Source organism: Eurypyga helias, unplaced genomic scaffold (genome assembly GCF_000690775.1).
Source record: "Eurypyga helias isolate BGI_N326 unplaced genomic scaffold, ASM69077v1 scaffold2401, whole genome shotgun sequence".
In the NCBI taxonomy this organism is placed as follows: Eukaryota; Metazoa; Chordata; class Aves; order Eurypygiformes; family Eurypygidae; genus Eurypyga; species Eurypyga helias.
The window spans coordinates 69,603-84,257 of NW_010232590.1; the positions used below are offsets into that span (position 1 = coordinate 69,603).

The following is a 14,655-nucleotide window of genomic DNA, read 5'->3' on the forward strand; positions in this document are numbered from 1 at the left end:
AACGGGCCTGGAGCACGTTCCTGGCAGGGAAATTCAGAGAGAAAAGGGTCTGCGGCCCAGGAAGCCGAGGAGGCAGGCTGCTCACCACAAGGTATTCAGTGTGCAGCAAGCCACAGGCATGCTGCTGCAAGGAAACCCCGAGTGCTCGGGGAAGCCAGCCTCGGGGGTGCCAGCGGGATTCAAAGCAGGATATGGACCCCACTTCAGTGCCACACCGTCACGCGTCTTGGCCTACACGCGCGCCACAACATGAGCACATCAGCAACCAGCAAATAAACCCCCCTCTGAAAAACGTCAGGACCAGTTCCTCCTACTGGATGTTAACTACACTGAAGCCCACAGCAACTTTTGGTAAGAGTCTAGGGTATTGGCTTCTCCATCTGCAGCCACACGGAACCCACAGGAAACAGGACACCGGGGATGCCCATCTGGACAAAACCCTTGCTCGCTCGCTCTGTACCTTTCAGGGACACCCAGTAGTGCTTCCATTTCCTGCGCGTGGCCGACTCCACTTTCTTGTTCTTTTTGTGCACCAGGAAGTTTTTCACTGCCAGAGCGCCAGCTTTCCGTACCGTGCCCTGGGCGGCCGTCAGGAGGATGTCGGACTGCCCCGGGGAGCTGAGCGTGCCGCTGCTCTGCTCGTCGCTGAGGGCAGAGCCGGCCTCCTCCAGGTTCTCGCTGTTGGTGGTGCTCATCTCCAGCTCCCGCCGAAAGTTCTCGTACACTCCCTGGCGAAGCCCGTCGCCCGTGGAGCTGCTCCCGCTGTCGCTGCCGATGAAAGCCCGACTGGCCGTCGGGGAGTAACTCGAGTTGGTAGCATTGGAGCGTCTGGAAAGGAGGTCGGTGTCGGTGGCTGCTCCCTCGATCCCACTGTCAGTGAACTCGCTCCCCTCGCCTGCATTGACATCCTGGTTGCAAGACAGACACAGCGTGAGTGAAGAACCTGTCCGAGCCTGGCCTTCTGGAGACACTGACAGAACCCAAAATGCCCAAGTGGCACCACATTAATACACACCCCCATTTTGCCTGGCACTGGAAACCCCTCATCTCGTCTTCTTCTGAAGATGAACCACTGGAAGAAAAGGTAGGGTGGGGAGAACTTCCAGCATAGTTTAGGAAAAGACGAGTCACATGTGCAGGATTTCAGGTGGTGCCTATCCAGCCTTAGCACTCTGGGATATAAGGCGCAGCATCATCTGTTTACATTAGGCTAAGTTAGCAGTGCTAAAGGTTTTGCAGTAGGAAAGCATATGGTAGCAAAAACTGGCAGTGTCAAGAAAAGCAGCGACCAACCTACGCATTCTGGAAAGAAAACATTGACATTGTACATTCACACCTACAGTTGAAGATACATTTTGGACATCCCAAGACTGTCATTTGCAAATTATATAACTAAAAAGGTACTTTTTTTTCTCCTAAGATAATGTATTTGAGATTATTTCTGGTTTGTGCCACGGCTACATCACAAACCGTAACAATGGGCCAGAATCCCATGGTGATAAACCCTGCCCAAATACTAAAACAACAGAAGACCCTTTCAGATCCCCATGAACCTGCATTTGAGGGATCAGATGAGACAAGAATATGACCAGCTTGAGCAAGACAGGAAACAAAATGTCCAAATTCAGGTTTCAAAGGCTCAGTGGCTCAGCTTGCCCCCTGCATCAAGGCTAGTGCCCAGAGGGGGCTAACCACTACCATCTCCGCACTCCAAGGCACCTGTGGCAGTTTATGAAGGTGGACAAATAAAGGCCAAGCCCTGTAAGAGGAGAGAAATTTCTTATGTTAGATAGCCGAGAGAAGAGAGAGCCAGGGAAGAAGATGGAGAGGTGAGAAATACGGCCAAAACAACAGGAATTTCAGCCTCTACCTCTCCTGCAAGAGCAGCTGTTGCTTCATTTACAAGGTTGAAAAAAACGCGGAAACTCTGAGAAGAGTGGCAGAATACAGTGTTTATTTGGAGAGAAAACAAGCTTCTAGGTGTTGGTTCCAGCACCAGTTTTCTATGCATCCAAGAGCAGCTCTACGGAAACCGAGAAACCCTCCACTGAGCTCTGTTTGAAACCTTCCTCGTGCAGAGCAAGAGCTGGAAGAAGAGACCTTAGGGGGAGGGGAGGACTGTTGCGGAATCTGACTAACTTTTAAGGCATTAATTTGTAACGGATGGGCTCGCTCTTTATGAACGTTACCCCTCAAGGGAGACTCGGAGTCCAGCTGGAAGAATAAGCACTTCCTTCCCTGCTCAATGAGCACAGTTATCCTAGTCAGTCTGGTTATTTAATGCAACACATAGTGATAGACAAGCTGTTCTGGACAGGCCAATATTCCTTACTCCCACCGCATGTGAATGAGCTGAGCAGGGCTTCCCGTAAGCGCAGTCATCTACCCGTACAGAGCAGTCTTCACAACCACACGTTTCTTCCTGCTGTTCCAATACACTTGTTTTTAGGAAAACCAATTATGTTCCCATTTCTCGCAGCACTGCAAAGGAAGGATATCTGGACAGGGGAACTGGTGCTGCTCAGAAACCAGTGTTTACAAAACACTGCTGCCAGTGAGTTTTCGCACTCCAGCACAAAAAGCTGGATGGTGCAACTCCGGATGACAGCACTCCATCTGACACCCCACACGTCGGGGAGCCAGGACTGGCACACACGCCCGAGGCACTGCCTCTCTGCCAATACAGCTACATCGGTCTAAAACCAGAGTGCCAAAGAACCCAACCAGAAATGCCCCCCCACCATGTTCACTGGGATAATTATTCCCATAGAATGATGGGAGTTTGCATTTTTTTTCTGGGGCCTTCTTCCTCTGTAACTTTTTTTAGAGGGAAAACTTATGCCACTCATACAGCATAAACAGATCGGCACTCTGCAGTGAGCGCTGGGTAACAGTGCCAACACAAATTATTTGGGGTTTTGAGATTTTTATTTTAGGTCAATAATTTAATAAATATAAAATCTGTCCATAATTATTTTATCCAAGCTATACAGAAAGTATAGAGTTAATTCCAAAACTTAAGCTGATGTAACTTTTAGGAAGCATATCTCATGTTTTAACTGGAGTTAGTTGGTTTGAAAAAAATAAAGTGCTACTGAAACAGACCCACCAACTTGAGAGAGGATTTGTGATTTTGCCAGCCAGCGCACGCGTAAGATTTTTTTAGTGCTTTTCAGCAGATGGGTATTTTTTCAAAACCAGACGTGCACCCAGAGATGTTCAAGCACAGCGCTGCAATGCAGGCTCTCAAGGCTCCTCGTGCCCAGCGTGACACAGCCTCCTCGTGTAACCTCAATGAGACGCAGCACCGATCGCCTCAGTTTCCCCGTCCACACATGGGGATCGTACTCCGTACCTGATACACGGGAGGAATGGCTTGCTACTTACAAAAAATGAAAGGATGGGAAACTGGGACTGAATGTTATATACGCTCATGAGCTTAAATTGTAGCACATTTTGCAAACATCTTTATAAACTTTACCACAATGCAAGTGATAGTCTGGATGGGTCAAAAGATCTTTTCAGCCTAATGCTGCAGCTCCGGCCCTAATCACCCCCTGCTTCCTGCACTGGCTTCTCCTCTCTTAAATACCCCGTATCAAAGACTTCTTGCCAACCCATGCAAGCCCTTTGGTAGGAGGAGGGTCTGAGCGTACAAAGGTCAGAACGGTTCAAAACCTACGGCCTGCTAATACTGTTCACACTCACAAATTATGAAACGTAGCACTGAGGGAGCTTAGCGCTTTCAGAAGTCTGCTGTGTGGGAGGATTGGTCTCAGGGTTAGGGGGTTAAGAGCATTCATTGCACAGACCTCTGGCTTCTGAGTTCCTGCCGCAATGTCAGCTCGTTTTCTTCGGGGGGAATGGAAAGCTCTCAGGAAGCAGCCAGCATCTGCTCTTGCAGTGCCATGATCCGCACGCCAAAGCGTGTTGGATTAGATGTTCAGCAGAAACGTGCCAAGGCCGAAGGGGTAACGCGTGCAAGCCAAGCGACAAACCATAGCAGCATCTGACAAACACGTCACTGGGGGCACAGAACTACTCCTGATGATTTTCAAACAGGGATGCTGAAAGTTAAGCATCCCAGCTGGCACCGTGAGCAGCACAGCTCCATACTGACGAGATCAATGTGAATCCATGGGTCCCAAGCTTTGGACTCCAGCCTTCAAAGTACCTACTGCCAAGGCTACCAGAGACTACTGCCCAGGCACGGAGCGAACACTGAGTAACCTTGATAAAATCTACTGAAAAATTACTCACCTTTTCTGCTCTGGTTCTCAAAGAGCCCTGTGGGCAACAGCAAGGTCTCTCTCCTCCAGGGAAGACTTATCACCATCTCAGGCCCACGATGGGATGCGCCACAGAGGCTTGCTAACGAAACAGGCATTTCACTCCTCGCAGGAGGGGTTCCCAGGCAAAGACTCTTGAGGCCGAGAGTGAATTGCAGACATGACTCACCCTTCACCCCTCTGACTCTTGCCCAGCATCCTAGTGGCTCTTCACCAGGATGCTGATGGCACACGCCAGGCACATCACGGCATCTGGGAGGCAGCTGAAGATTGCAGAATACACGATTCTGAAGCCCGCAGTTTTGGACACTATACACACATTGTAACAGATCACCAGCACATTGCTCTGGACTTGTAACTGCTGTCACCAAGGGGCTCTGTTTTATTTCATTGGTTAAAAACCCCAGAAGTTCCATTCAGCTCTGTGTAAGGCTCAGGACACTGCACCTGATATTTTGCACCTCGCCAGAGATCTTATGTTCCATATTTTCAGGCTGGCAAACAGCTGTCTCCACACAGAGGAATATCTTTGCCCAGAGAGACCAACCCAGGAACCAAAAGCAAGGCTGGAACTAAAATCTGCGCTGCCCCGCTTAGCCTTCCCACTGGTGTTTACCTTGCTTCAGGCCTGGGAGGACAAGAGGGCAAGGCAAGAGGCAGGTGGAAATCATTAAATTGGTCACACTACGTAGAAAGCATGTATCCAAGAAAAGAAAGCATGCTTCCTCCAAGACAGAGAGATGGGGGAAAGTCATGGGAATAGCAGTTCTTGGCATTCTGCAAATGCAACAGGTCGTAGTCCTTAGAGACAACAAAACTGAATAAGCAGGGGTCTTTGTCTCTTCCATTTAGGACTGCTCAAGGGAAAGCAGGGAGAAAGCAGCGTAAAGACCATTGGCTGAAGAAGAGAACTAATCAGGCTCTACACTATGTAAGTGCTTTGATGGAGAGGCGGAAGGAGCAGCACAGCTTCCACCGGGACCCAGGATCTCTTGCCGCTGCTGCAGATGACGGAGGAGCGGCACCGTTACTTAGGCTGGCAGTACTACCATTTCGGCTGTAAATGCCCCAGGTTTATGAAAAGAAGTTCAGCAGACAGTAACGGAGGGGAAGAGGAAGGAAAGATGCCCTACGCCAGAGAGATGCGCCACAAAATGAGAAGCCAGGGACGGACTGAATGGTCCCGTTGTTACCGACAAGAATGCAGGGAGGCCCAGCTAGCAGGCCACGTGCCAGGGCAGCTACAAGAGCCCTAGTAGCATTCGAGTGTAATGAAGTGGAATTATCACAGCCCCATCAAATGCAGAGAACAATTTAACTGATGAACCAATAAGCCAGAGAGATGCGCCACAAAATGAGAAGCCAGGGACGGACTGAATGGTCCCGTTGTTACCGACAAGAATGCAGGGAGGCCCAGCTAGCAGGCCACGTGCCAGGGCAGCTACAAGAGCCCTAGTAGCATTCGAGTGTAATGAAGTGGAATTATCACAGCCCCATCAAATGCAGAGAACAATTTAACTGATGAACCAATAAAATATTAGTGAAAGTATTAGCAACCCACTTAAACATATGGTTTGTCCTCCCATGAACACTGGGTTTCATGCAAAGCATGCTAGCGGGAAATAAAACTGTTAAGGCAGGCTACATCAAGCTATTGTATTTGGTGCTGTAGGTTGTGCATACTCACAGGATAGTCACGCATCAGTATGTCTGCCATAGCCACAATTGTTAAAAAAATTATTGCTAGATTTAGAAGATATACAGAAAAAACCCCATCTGCTTCAGAAACGAATGTCTACTTTCAGCTAGCGAGGACCCAGCACAACGTTTTGGGGCAGGTTCCATTAGTAGAATCACAGAATGGTTTGGGTTGGAAGGGACCTTAAAGACCATCTAGTTCCAACCCCCCTGCCATGGGCAGGGACACCTTCCATTAGACCAGGTTGCTCAAAGCCTCGTCCAGCCTGGCAAAGTCCCTTGTCGAACACATTTGGCACTGGCCTCCGCCAGCAAGAGACCACTGGACAGGATAAGCCTTGCCCAACTCTCCGGCCCATGACCGGACACATTCAGATGGCTTGCAGTAACGATGCATTTACCAAACTTCCCACCAACAGCCTTGTTATAGACACTATTAAAATGGCTTGATGAATCACTTTCTCCTGCTTAACTGGCAGCAGTGATTCATGGGCACTTCAGGCACACGGGACTGATTTAGCAGAACTCCTAACTTCCCTAATGTTCACAGTCTCTTATATGGTTAATACTTATTTCTAAATTAACCATTAGATCACAAGTTACTAACGACTGTTAGTAAAAGGCAAATGACTCGGATTTTTTTCTTGGAAGGGGCTCCCTCCAAGAGAAGGCAAATCCTGGGTTCCCCATCCTGTTTAGCAACAGAGCAGTAAGGCGTTCCCATTCAGCAATGTCCTGAAATTGCGCATAACCTGTCTGGCTGCTAGTTAGGCAAGAACCACGGAGCACAAGCAGCCTGGTGGTTTGCATGCTTTTATGGTGTCTCTTTGAAGCTCCTGTGCAGGAAAAGATTGGCCTGATAAGTGTTTTTCCTTTCTTTTCAGTACTGACTCTACCATGATGGGCAAGGTGGTCTGCTAAGGTACAGCTTCCTCCAAATCAAGATGAAATCCTTTCCCCAGAGTAACTGGAACACTTGGTAATGAACACATTAGATGGTTTATCTGTCTTGAAAAGAGCCAAAACATTCAAAGAAACAAATATAAATTACAATTGAAACCTGAGTGGGAGAAATGGCGTTAAAGCTGCAGTGGAGACACACGAAAGCAACCCCATAGCTGGTTCTGTCTGCGAAGAATACAGTTTTGAAGACTGTTACAAACACACTGAATCATGCCCACGTAAGCCACTGTAAAGTCAGAGGGATTATAATAATGACATGAAGGAGATCTGCCACCACAGCAATGAAAAAGCCCCTCAACCAGATGCTGGGAGCTGGTACTAAGGAAGCTTCTGAAGACAGCAACAGGCCTGCCTACACCAGGACAGTACTATCCGAGAACCAGCCAGGATGCACCAGGCTGACAGCAGGCTTCGGAGAACTAAACTGACAGCCACAAACCAACATAGGCCAGCTGCAGTTTTCTTTTGGATTGGTTGGGTCTTGTTTACGTCTCCGAGGAGGGCTCCCAAGTCCAGTGAGGTCCAGTTACAAACCAACTGCAATTTGTATGTGGATACTAGACTGAGATGCTGGGTTTGTTACCTTTGGGAATTCAAGGAGATCGGATACTGATACGTACAAGCAGCTTTGGTTCCTGCTTCTGTGCACTCACCGCACTGGTGCAACAGTTCTTCAGATGTCTGAAAGAATCGAAATTAAAACAAAAACACCAACCACCAAACCCTTATATCTGTTATTAAAGCTGCTCACAGAGGTTTAATAAGCAAGCAGGTTTTGGCCATGGTTCTCAGAAATCAAATTTACTCCCGACAAAAAAGGTACTAGTCCAGACCTCTAGATATTTCTCCTAGAAGTAATTATTATGAACGGATGAATCACAGGCACAGGTTTATGGGCAATAATCCCTGGGAAATTCTTAAGGCATGGATTTCAATGGATTTTGGTTCCAGGATTCCTTTGTGAACTTGTCTTAGTGAATGCTGTACAGTATAATTTGGCACCTTGGGAAGACAGATAAGCTACTGGGTGCCAAGTGCCCAGAAGATACTCGACTGTGGGAAGATGAGCATCCACTTTTCTCCGGTGGGACAGGCAGGTAACAAACACCCTTGTTTCAAGCCCCCATCAACCCCATTTCCTTTGCAGGCAACTCTGATTGACATATATATCGTTACCTCAGCATTAACATTTGGCTCCCTCACCCGGTATTAAGCTATCGTGTCAGACTGGTGCCTCTAACACAGAGGCTGGGAACGTGTTTGGTTCACTGACTCCCCAGACATTTTCCAGTTAATATATGGGCTCTTCCAGAAAGATCATCTCTCTAGACCACCGTGTTTCCCCAAGGAGCCTTGCTTTCTCAGCTGACTTAGATGCCTTAAGGGCAAATGATGGACAAACAGGGACTCCTGCAGCAGTCAGGAAGTACAGCCCTGCCGGACTTGTCAGCTGTGAGACAGAAAATGACGAAAATTAAACCGTCCCCTGTAAAGATGCTTTACCCTTCTCTCCAAGGTACCGTGCGGATCTCTTCGCTGACTCGGGACAGTTACGGCATCAGTTTGCCATCTGTTGAGACTCAGAAAGCTTGTTTTGCATCCCTAAAAGCTAAAGTATTGGGTAAAGAGAAGGGGAAGGATGTTTTGATTTTGCTTTTTAAGAACATGAGAGAAATCCAAGTCTTTGAGAGAGCACACAAGGATAGGAGGGCCCTAGGCAGGAAACAGCACAAAGCACCACCATGGGAGCTGAGCACACCAGCTCCTCCCTGGCTCTAGCGCTGACTTTTAAGGGGTGATAAAGGATGTAATACCACGAACGAGAATCAATCTGTAATCCAGTAAAGCCTCTTGCAGTGTGGTCCCTGCACACAGCTCCGACACCTGCACAGATTTGGGGCAAACGCCCGCTTACCATCCCCCAGCAGTGGGAGGAAGTCTCAGTTCTTGAGTGCGAGTGTTTAATCCCTCTGATACGCTGAGGAGCCCCCAAAACTTACTTTGCTTTCATCCCAACGGACCACCCAGAGGAAGAAAGTTTCTGGAGGGATTGAGCTAACCATAAGCTAACACAAGCAGCCTAACCGTGCTCGCATTAGCTAAACAAATGGCACCATGCCCAACCAGAATCCTTGAAGTAAAATGCAAGGTTAGGTTACTTTTTGTTCGCTCGGTGCCAAGAAGAGGCAATTCTTCTTGAAAAATGTAACAGAGGGGGTAGAAGTGGGGAAGGAGGAAAGCTGCTAGAACAGCAACTTGAAATCAAAACGTATGATCTGGGAGTTGTTCACCTGAACAAGCACCTAACTCAAAGGAGCAGGGAAATGTCTGACATCTGGGATGATGACTAGGTGCAGGATCACATGCTGAAGCTCTCAGAAAAGGAAGGCTTCAATTGAGCACTTCACTGGAAAGGATCACAATTGCAGACTGCATCCATCTAAGTAAACACAACTCAGCAAACGAGCAGCTGGGGTAACCTGTCTGTGATTTTTAAGTGGAAAGTACTTGAAACTAAAAACATGCCGTGTATGAAGCTTTACAGAGAACCCAATTATTGCCAATGGTACGAGCACTTCAGACATATAAATGACAAAGTCCTACTGTTTAAAAAAAAACATGCCTGAATGGAGCTAGATCAGGTATCAGGACTGCTGATTTGCTTTCCACTGGCTTCAGACCAAGAGAGAAGGAAGGAAAACAAATTAAGATCTTTTAAAGAGTATCAAAATATTTGCCAGCGGAGACCAAAACACTCACTTTCACATGCTCCTTTCCCTGGCAATATTGGGGCAGTTGTGTGCTCTGAAGGGAGCGACTGCTGTTTGCTTTAAAATATCCTGAGTAGGCAATACCTGATCTAATCTTATCCATCTGGGAAGGGCAGCCTGTGACAGAGCAGGGTTCAGGTCTGGAGACCTCTATTGAAGCTTTCCCCCAGGCTCCTGCCGAATCCGCTTCCAGTTAGCCAGGCTATAAACAGCTCATTTGGTCTAGCCATTACCTGGGTCTGGTCACTCAGCCAGCAGGACCCAAGATGTGGATTCACAAGCAGGTCATGCTGGTGCATACTTGGGCTGCCACCAAAATGAGCGGTTACCCCTTCCCCCCCAAACCCATTTCTGCCCCTTCCTTAAACAGAGATGTTTGGTTTTCGTAGGGTTGTTTGCTCGGAGAGTCAGCAAAGTGACGAGCTGACCAGTGCTCTCCAGTGGGATTCAGCCCCTTGAGTCACCTGAGACAAATGGTCCGACTCAAGGATTGCCAACTTTTGGTGATGTGGAGCACAGGTCAGGCTGTATCCAAGACCTTGGGAATGACCTCTGTCCAAAAAGTACTGCAGGACTGTGTGAACAGCAGCTTTAATGAGTGAGATGCACACTACAGCAGAAAACCAGTAACACATTACTTTTGGTATTTACTAAACTATGTGCCATTAAATATAATTTCATGATATACGGCTGTCTTTATTTCTTTCCTCGATTACATCCACAGTCAAACGACTAAAGGTCTGGGTCAATCTGAATAAGTATCATGTTTAGGTTGAAAATAGCTACGTTTCCCAGACCACAGACTGAGATGTACAGAATTACTTTAATAGGGGCAGAGCTTCATCTGCTGAAGATACTCTGCCTGGAAAAGCAATGACTGAGGAGGACTGTAAGGGCAGGCTGTAAGGTCACAAGTGTTATGTGGAGAGTGAACAGGATGCAGTGGAAGCCAGGAGAAAATGATTTCAGAAAAGAGAATTCACAGGGGACAGGTCAACTCAGCATTCTTGGATGCATTCCTTGCTCAGGAAGACTCAAATCACTAATTTTCTGGGATTGGGAAGAATGCCCTAAACAAAAGTTCACCCCATGTTCCCCCAGTTTCTTTCTGTCTTTCTTTCTTTCTTTGTTTCTTTCTTTCTTTCTCTGCCTGAGCACTTGGAATATAGGGAACAAGGTACTGCGCTGGCTGGTACTTTCATGTGACTGACCTAGTGTGGTCCTTTTACATTTCATCTGCCACACCACAAAACCATTTGTGAAAAAGTTTTACACAACTTAAAAACAAGTATCAGCCCTCTGGAGTTTAGCAACCCTACAGAACATAATGAAACACTATAACCTGCTATAAAATTCCCTGAGACAATAAAAATATAGTAACAACTGGAAAGATATTCTAATTGTAGACTGGTATCTCTGCACATCCTGATCTAATTCCCACAAAAACCTTGGTTTCATCTCCTGCATATTCTGCAAAATTTTTTACATCAGATTTTTTATTTTTAAAGGCTCGAGATCCAAAATTCCTTCAGGCTACCTACAGAGGCCTAAAAATAATAATAAACTTGAAAATCAGACAAAAGGGGATTTAACATGCCAAGGACACAGTCTGGGGCTGGCGCAGAAGGAGGTGCAGTCTCCAAGTCTGTCGGGCAGGAAGCTTGTTCGCTCTCCCCCTGCTCAGCTTCACAACAAACACTGGAGTGAAGACACTGTGAAAAACCTTTGCTTTCCCCGTGGAGCTGAGGGAGGGACCTTCTTGCTGCTCCTTCTTAAAAGTTACGTACAAATCCCAGACTGCATCGCTGGAATGGAGCTTTCCGGAGGAAATCACAAACTGGGCTGTAAAGCTCAGAAGGGAATGAGACACCCTTCTCCTATGGGAGCAGTTGGCCATGCAGAAATGCTTTGGCCTCCTTGGATTTTAATGCACACAGGAATCAGACCATGCTATGGATACTGCTTGTAAAACCCCACCACTCCCCTAGAAAACACTTGAGGCTGCATCCCCCCATGGGATGGTCTAGAGAAAAGAGCAGTCAGAAACTACCAAGTGAGGGAACACGGAATACAGAGGTGGCAAGTCGGGCTTGGAAGTGGGGCACAAAACCCTATTTCTAGGTTTCCATTCCCTAATTCCCCTCCTAATACTTCAATCGGGGCTCGTAACAGCAGGGGAGCATGTGGTTACATTTGTCTCTGAACCAGAGGCAGGAGGAGGAGGAGGGAGTCTCCCGCAGGCAGATTTTAGCTGCAAGCAGGACACAACAGGGCCATTTCACAAAACCTGGATCGCACCAAGCAAGTTGTAGGATCCTGGGGATCTCGCAACCCACAGTCAGAACAAGCTGTATCCAACCGTCTCAAGCAAAAATGGGTGAAAATGTCAGCCAATTAAGCTTTTCCCACCTACACCACATCAGCTTCAAAAGCCAAACAGGATCCCAGCAGAGCTCTCCGGGAAGTCTCGCTTCAGCAGTTCTGAACCCTTAATGTTAGTGTGTTACGAAAAACAGAACTGCTGCGTGGGTGCTCCAAAGCCACCCCGTGAATATTAATCGCTTGTGCATATTGAATATAATTGTCTCTCCAGTATTAAAAAGCTCTCCTTCTCAATTAGTGGAAAGTGACTCCCACAGTTCAATTTAAGGTTTAAATTTGGAAGGGAGAGATTTTATTTTCTTTCCCCCCACCCCTTTAATGTAAACCACGTAAAGCACCCACAGATGCAGCATCGTAACAAAGCACGTACGGCTGTGAACGCGGCCCCTCCTTTCTGTGATGCAATCAAGGATGCGTTCTTCCAGTAGCAGTGGTCAGCCCATCACAAAAATTACAGCTACTGACAACTTCTAATAAATCTGGCCCATACAGAAACTACGATGATGATACACACGCGTGTAGCTGAACATGTATGTAACAGTGGCTGGATTCAGGAATCAAACACAAGGGCACAAGCCCATTGCTGTGGTCTCAGGCTTACCCTGTGCTCGGTGTCTTCTGCTTTCAGGGACCTCCTTAGGAACTAGACCAGTCAAAAGATATCTACAAGTGACCATCCGGGCCTTCCAGCACTTCTAGCACCAGGGCACCAGGGCAGGTGAGACAAAAAACCACAAAAATATCCCAACTATGACTTTTCAAAAACTGAAAAAAAAAAAACCACTGGCAACGACAAACCCAAATTCTTGTGAGGACGGGCAACAGTGATCTGGGCAGAAACCTCACTCCTGGCTATGAGGCTCCATTAGGTGACAGAACAAGGGAGCTACCATTAAGTAATACAGGGCCAGTGACAGGTTGCTGGCCTGGAGGTCAAGAGGGAAAATCGTGTCCAACACCATGTTACACTTGGCCTGGGTCACCTTTGTGTGATGATCCTATGGCCCTAAGACATAATGATTATTTTGTGGGATCGGGATGGGGGGAAGCAGTTCAAAAGGCTGGAAAAAAAAATATGGAAGTTTTGCCTCAGTCCACAAAATTGTTTTTGAGGCATGAAATGTTTTACAGCCTGAGGAGATATATGGCAGGCTCTGAGGTGGTCATCAGGAGTGTGAAGCCCATTGAGAAAGTGTCAAAAGACTGAAAAGGGCAGAGGGAAACCAAATTGATGAGGGATGAGGGACCACCTGGCACAAGCAAACACAGTGCCAAGGAGCATGTCAACAGCAAAACAGTGAGGCCATTGGCTCTGTGTCTCAACCCCCCCCGCCCCCGTCTCAGGTAGGGTAACCATCACACTCTACTTCACACCACGGATATTGAGTGAAGATGTGCAAAGTGCTGAGATACTGTCGGACCAGGGACCTGGTACAGGGACACAGGTTGGTAGCTTCCCACCTCTCACCCCATCCAAAGACACCATACCACGTTCACCAAGGAACGAGTCCTTTTACTTTGTGTGCAAATTTGGACTTCCTTTTCACTCTATCTATCAAACACATAATGATACTCATTTCCCTAAGCTTGCTAAAGGTAGGCTTGGGCTAACATTACTTCACTGCTGACAAGTATCTTACTTACTGTATGCTGCTAGGATTAAAGCCCTGCAAGGAATTTTGACCTTTCCAACGCTCTAATTTCGTTGAATTTGTACGTGGTAATCACCACTGCCAAGACTCCTTACAGCCACTCAGCTCAGGAGATACACCTAGTGAAACCAGCCCCACAAAGTGATTTCCCTGGGTATAGCCGAGGCCTCGCAAAATGCTACGCAAATTCGTGACTTCCATTAAGCGCCTCGGAGGAATCTTCCTAACGCCAAGATAGGCACCAAGAAGAAAAACAAATGCTCTGCTGTTCACCAGCGACACTGCTCTCTTTTTCTTAAACACACTTGAAAGAGGGCTGGAGGCAGGAGTTGCACCTAACAATCTTCATGAAAGCTGTTACGTTCAAGGCTGCCAAATAACATCTTTTTTTTTTGGTGGTGGTTGTTGTTGTTCTCTTGCTTTTTATCCTGCGCTGCCTTGACGGGGCACCAAAGGGTTTTTGCGCTCGCGCCATAAAAATACCTCCAAAAATAAAGAGCTGATTTTGAAGTACAAAGCTGCTGTTGTGGGACGCTGCAGCATCTGTTTCAGCCTGTCATTTTTCATATTTAGACGCAGCGTATCTCCACAGATCAAGCCCAGCCAGTAAGTCACTCAGCAATCCCTTCCCATCAGCTCTCACAAGTCAGTGCCAGCCGACGGGGTGGGGGACGCACACACACACACTCCTCCCGCCCTCCGCACCGCCGCAGCCCCGCACCTCCTCTGCAGCACACTGCAACCTGCCTGACGCAGGCTGGTGTCTCTCTGACGTTGGTGTCCTGCCAACAGCTCAGCCCGGCAGCAGGATGCGAGCCTGCTGGCCTCCGGCCTTGGCGCAACGTGCCGCTTTCTCCTTTTTCTGGGTCACGCGGCGCGGTGGGTGTACGCATGTAGGGA

The 14,655-nt window shown here is 47.7% G+C and overlaps 1 protein-coding gene across 1 annotated transcript in view; it reads right to left on the bottom strand.

Annotated features, from left to right (window-relative positions):
* Positions 1-14,655, bottom strand: part of TIAM1 (T-cell lymphoma invasion and metastasis 1) — a 79,482-nt gene that overhangs the window by 62,667 nt on the left and 2,160 nt on the right. Inside the window, 1 exon segment of the mRNA XM_010161427.1 lies at positions 461-908. Within this exon segment, the coding sequence (XP_010159729.1) occupies positions 461-908 (448 nt within the window).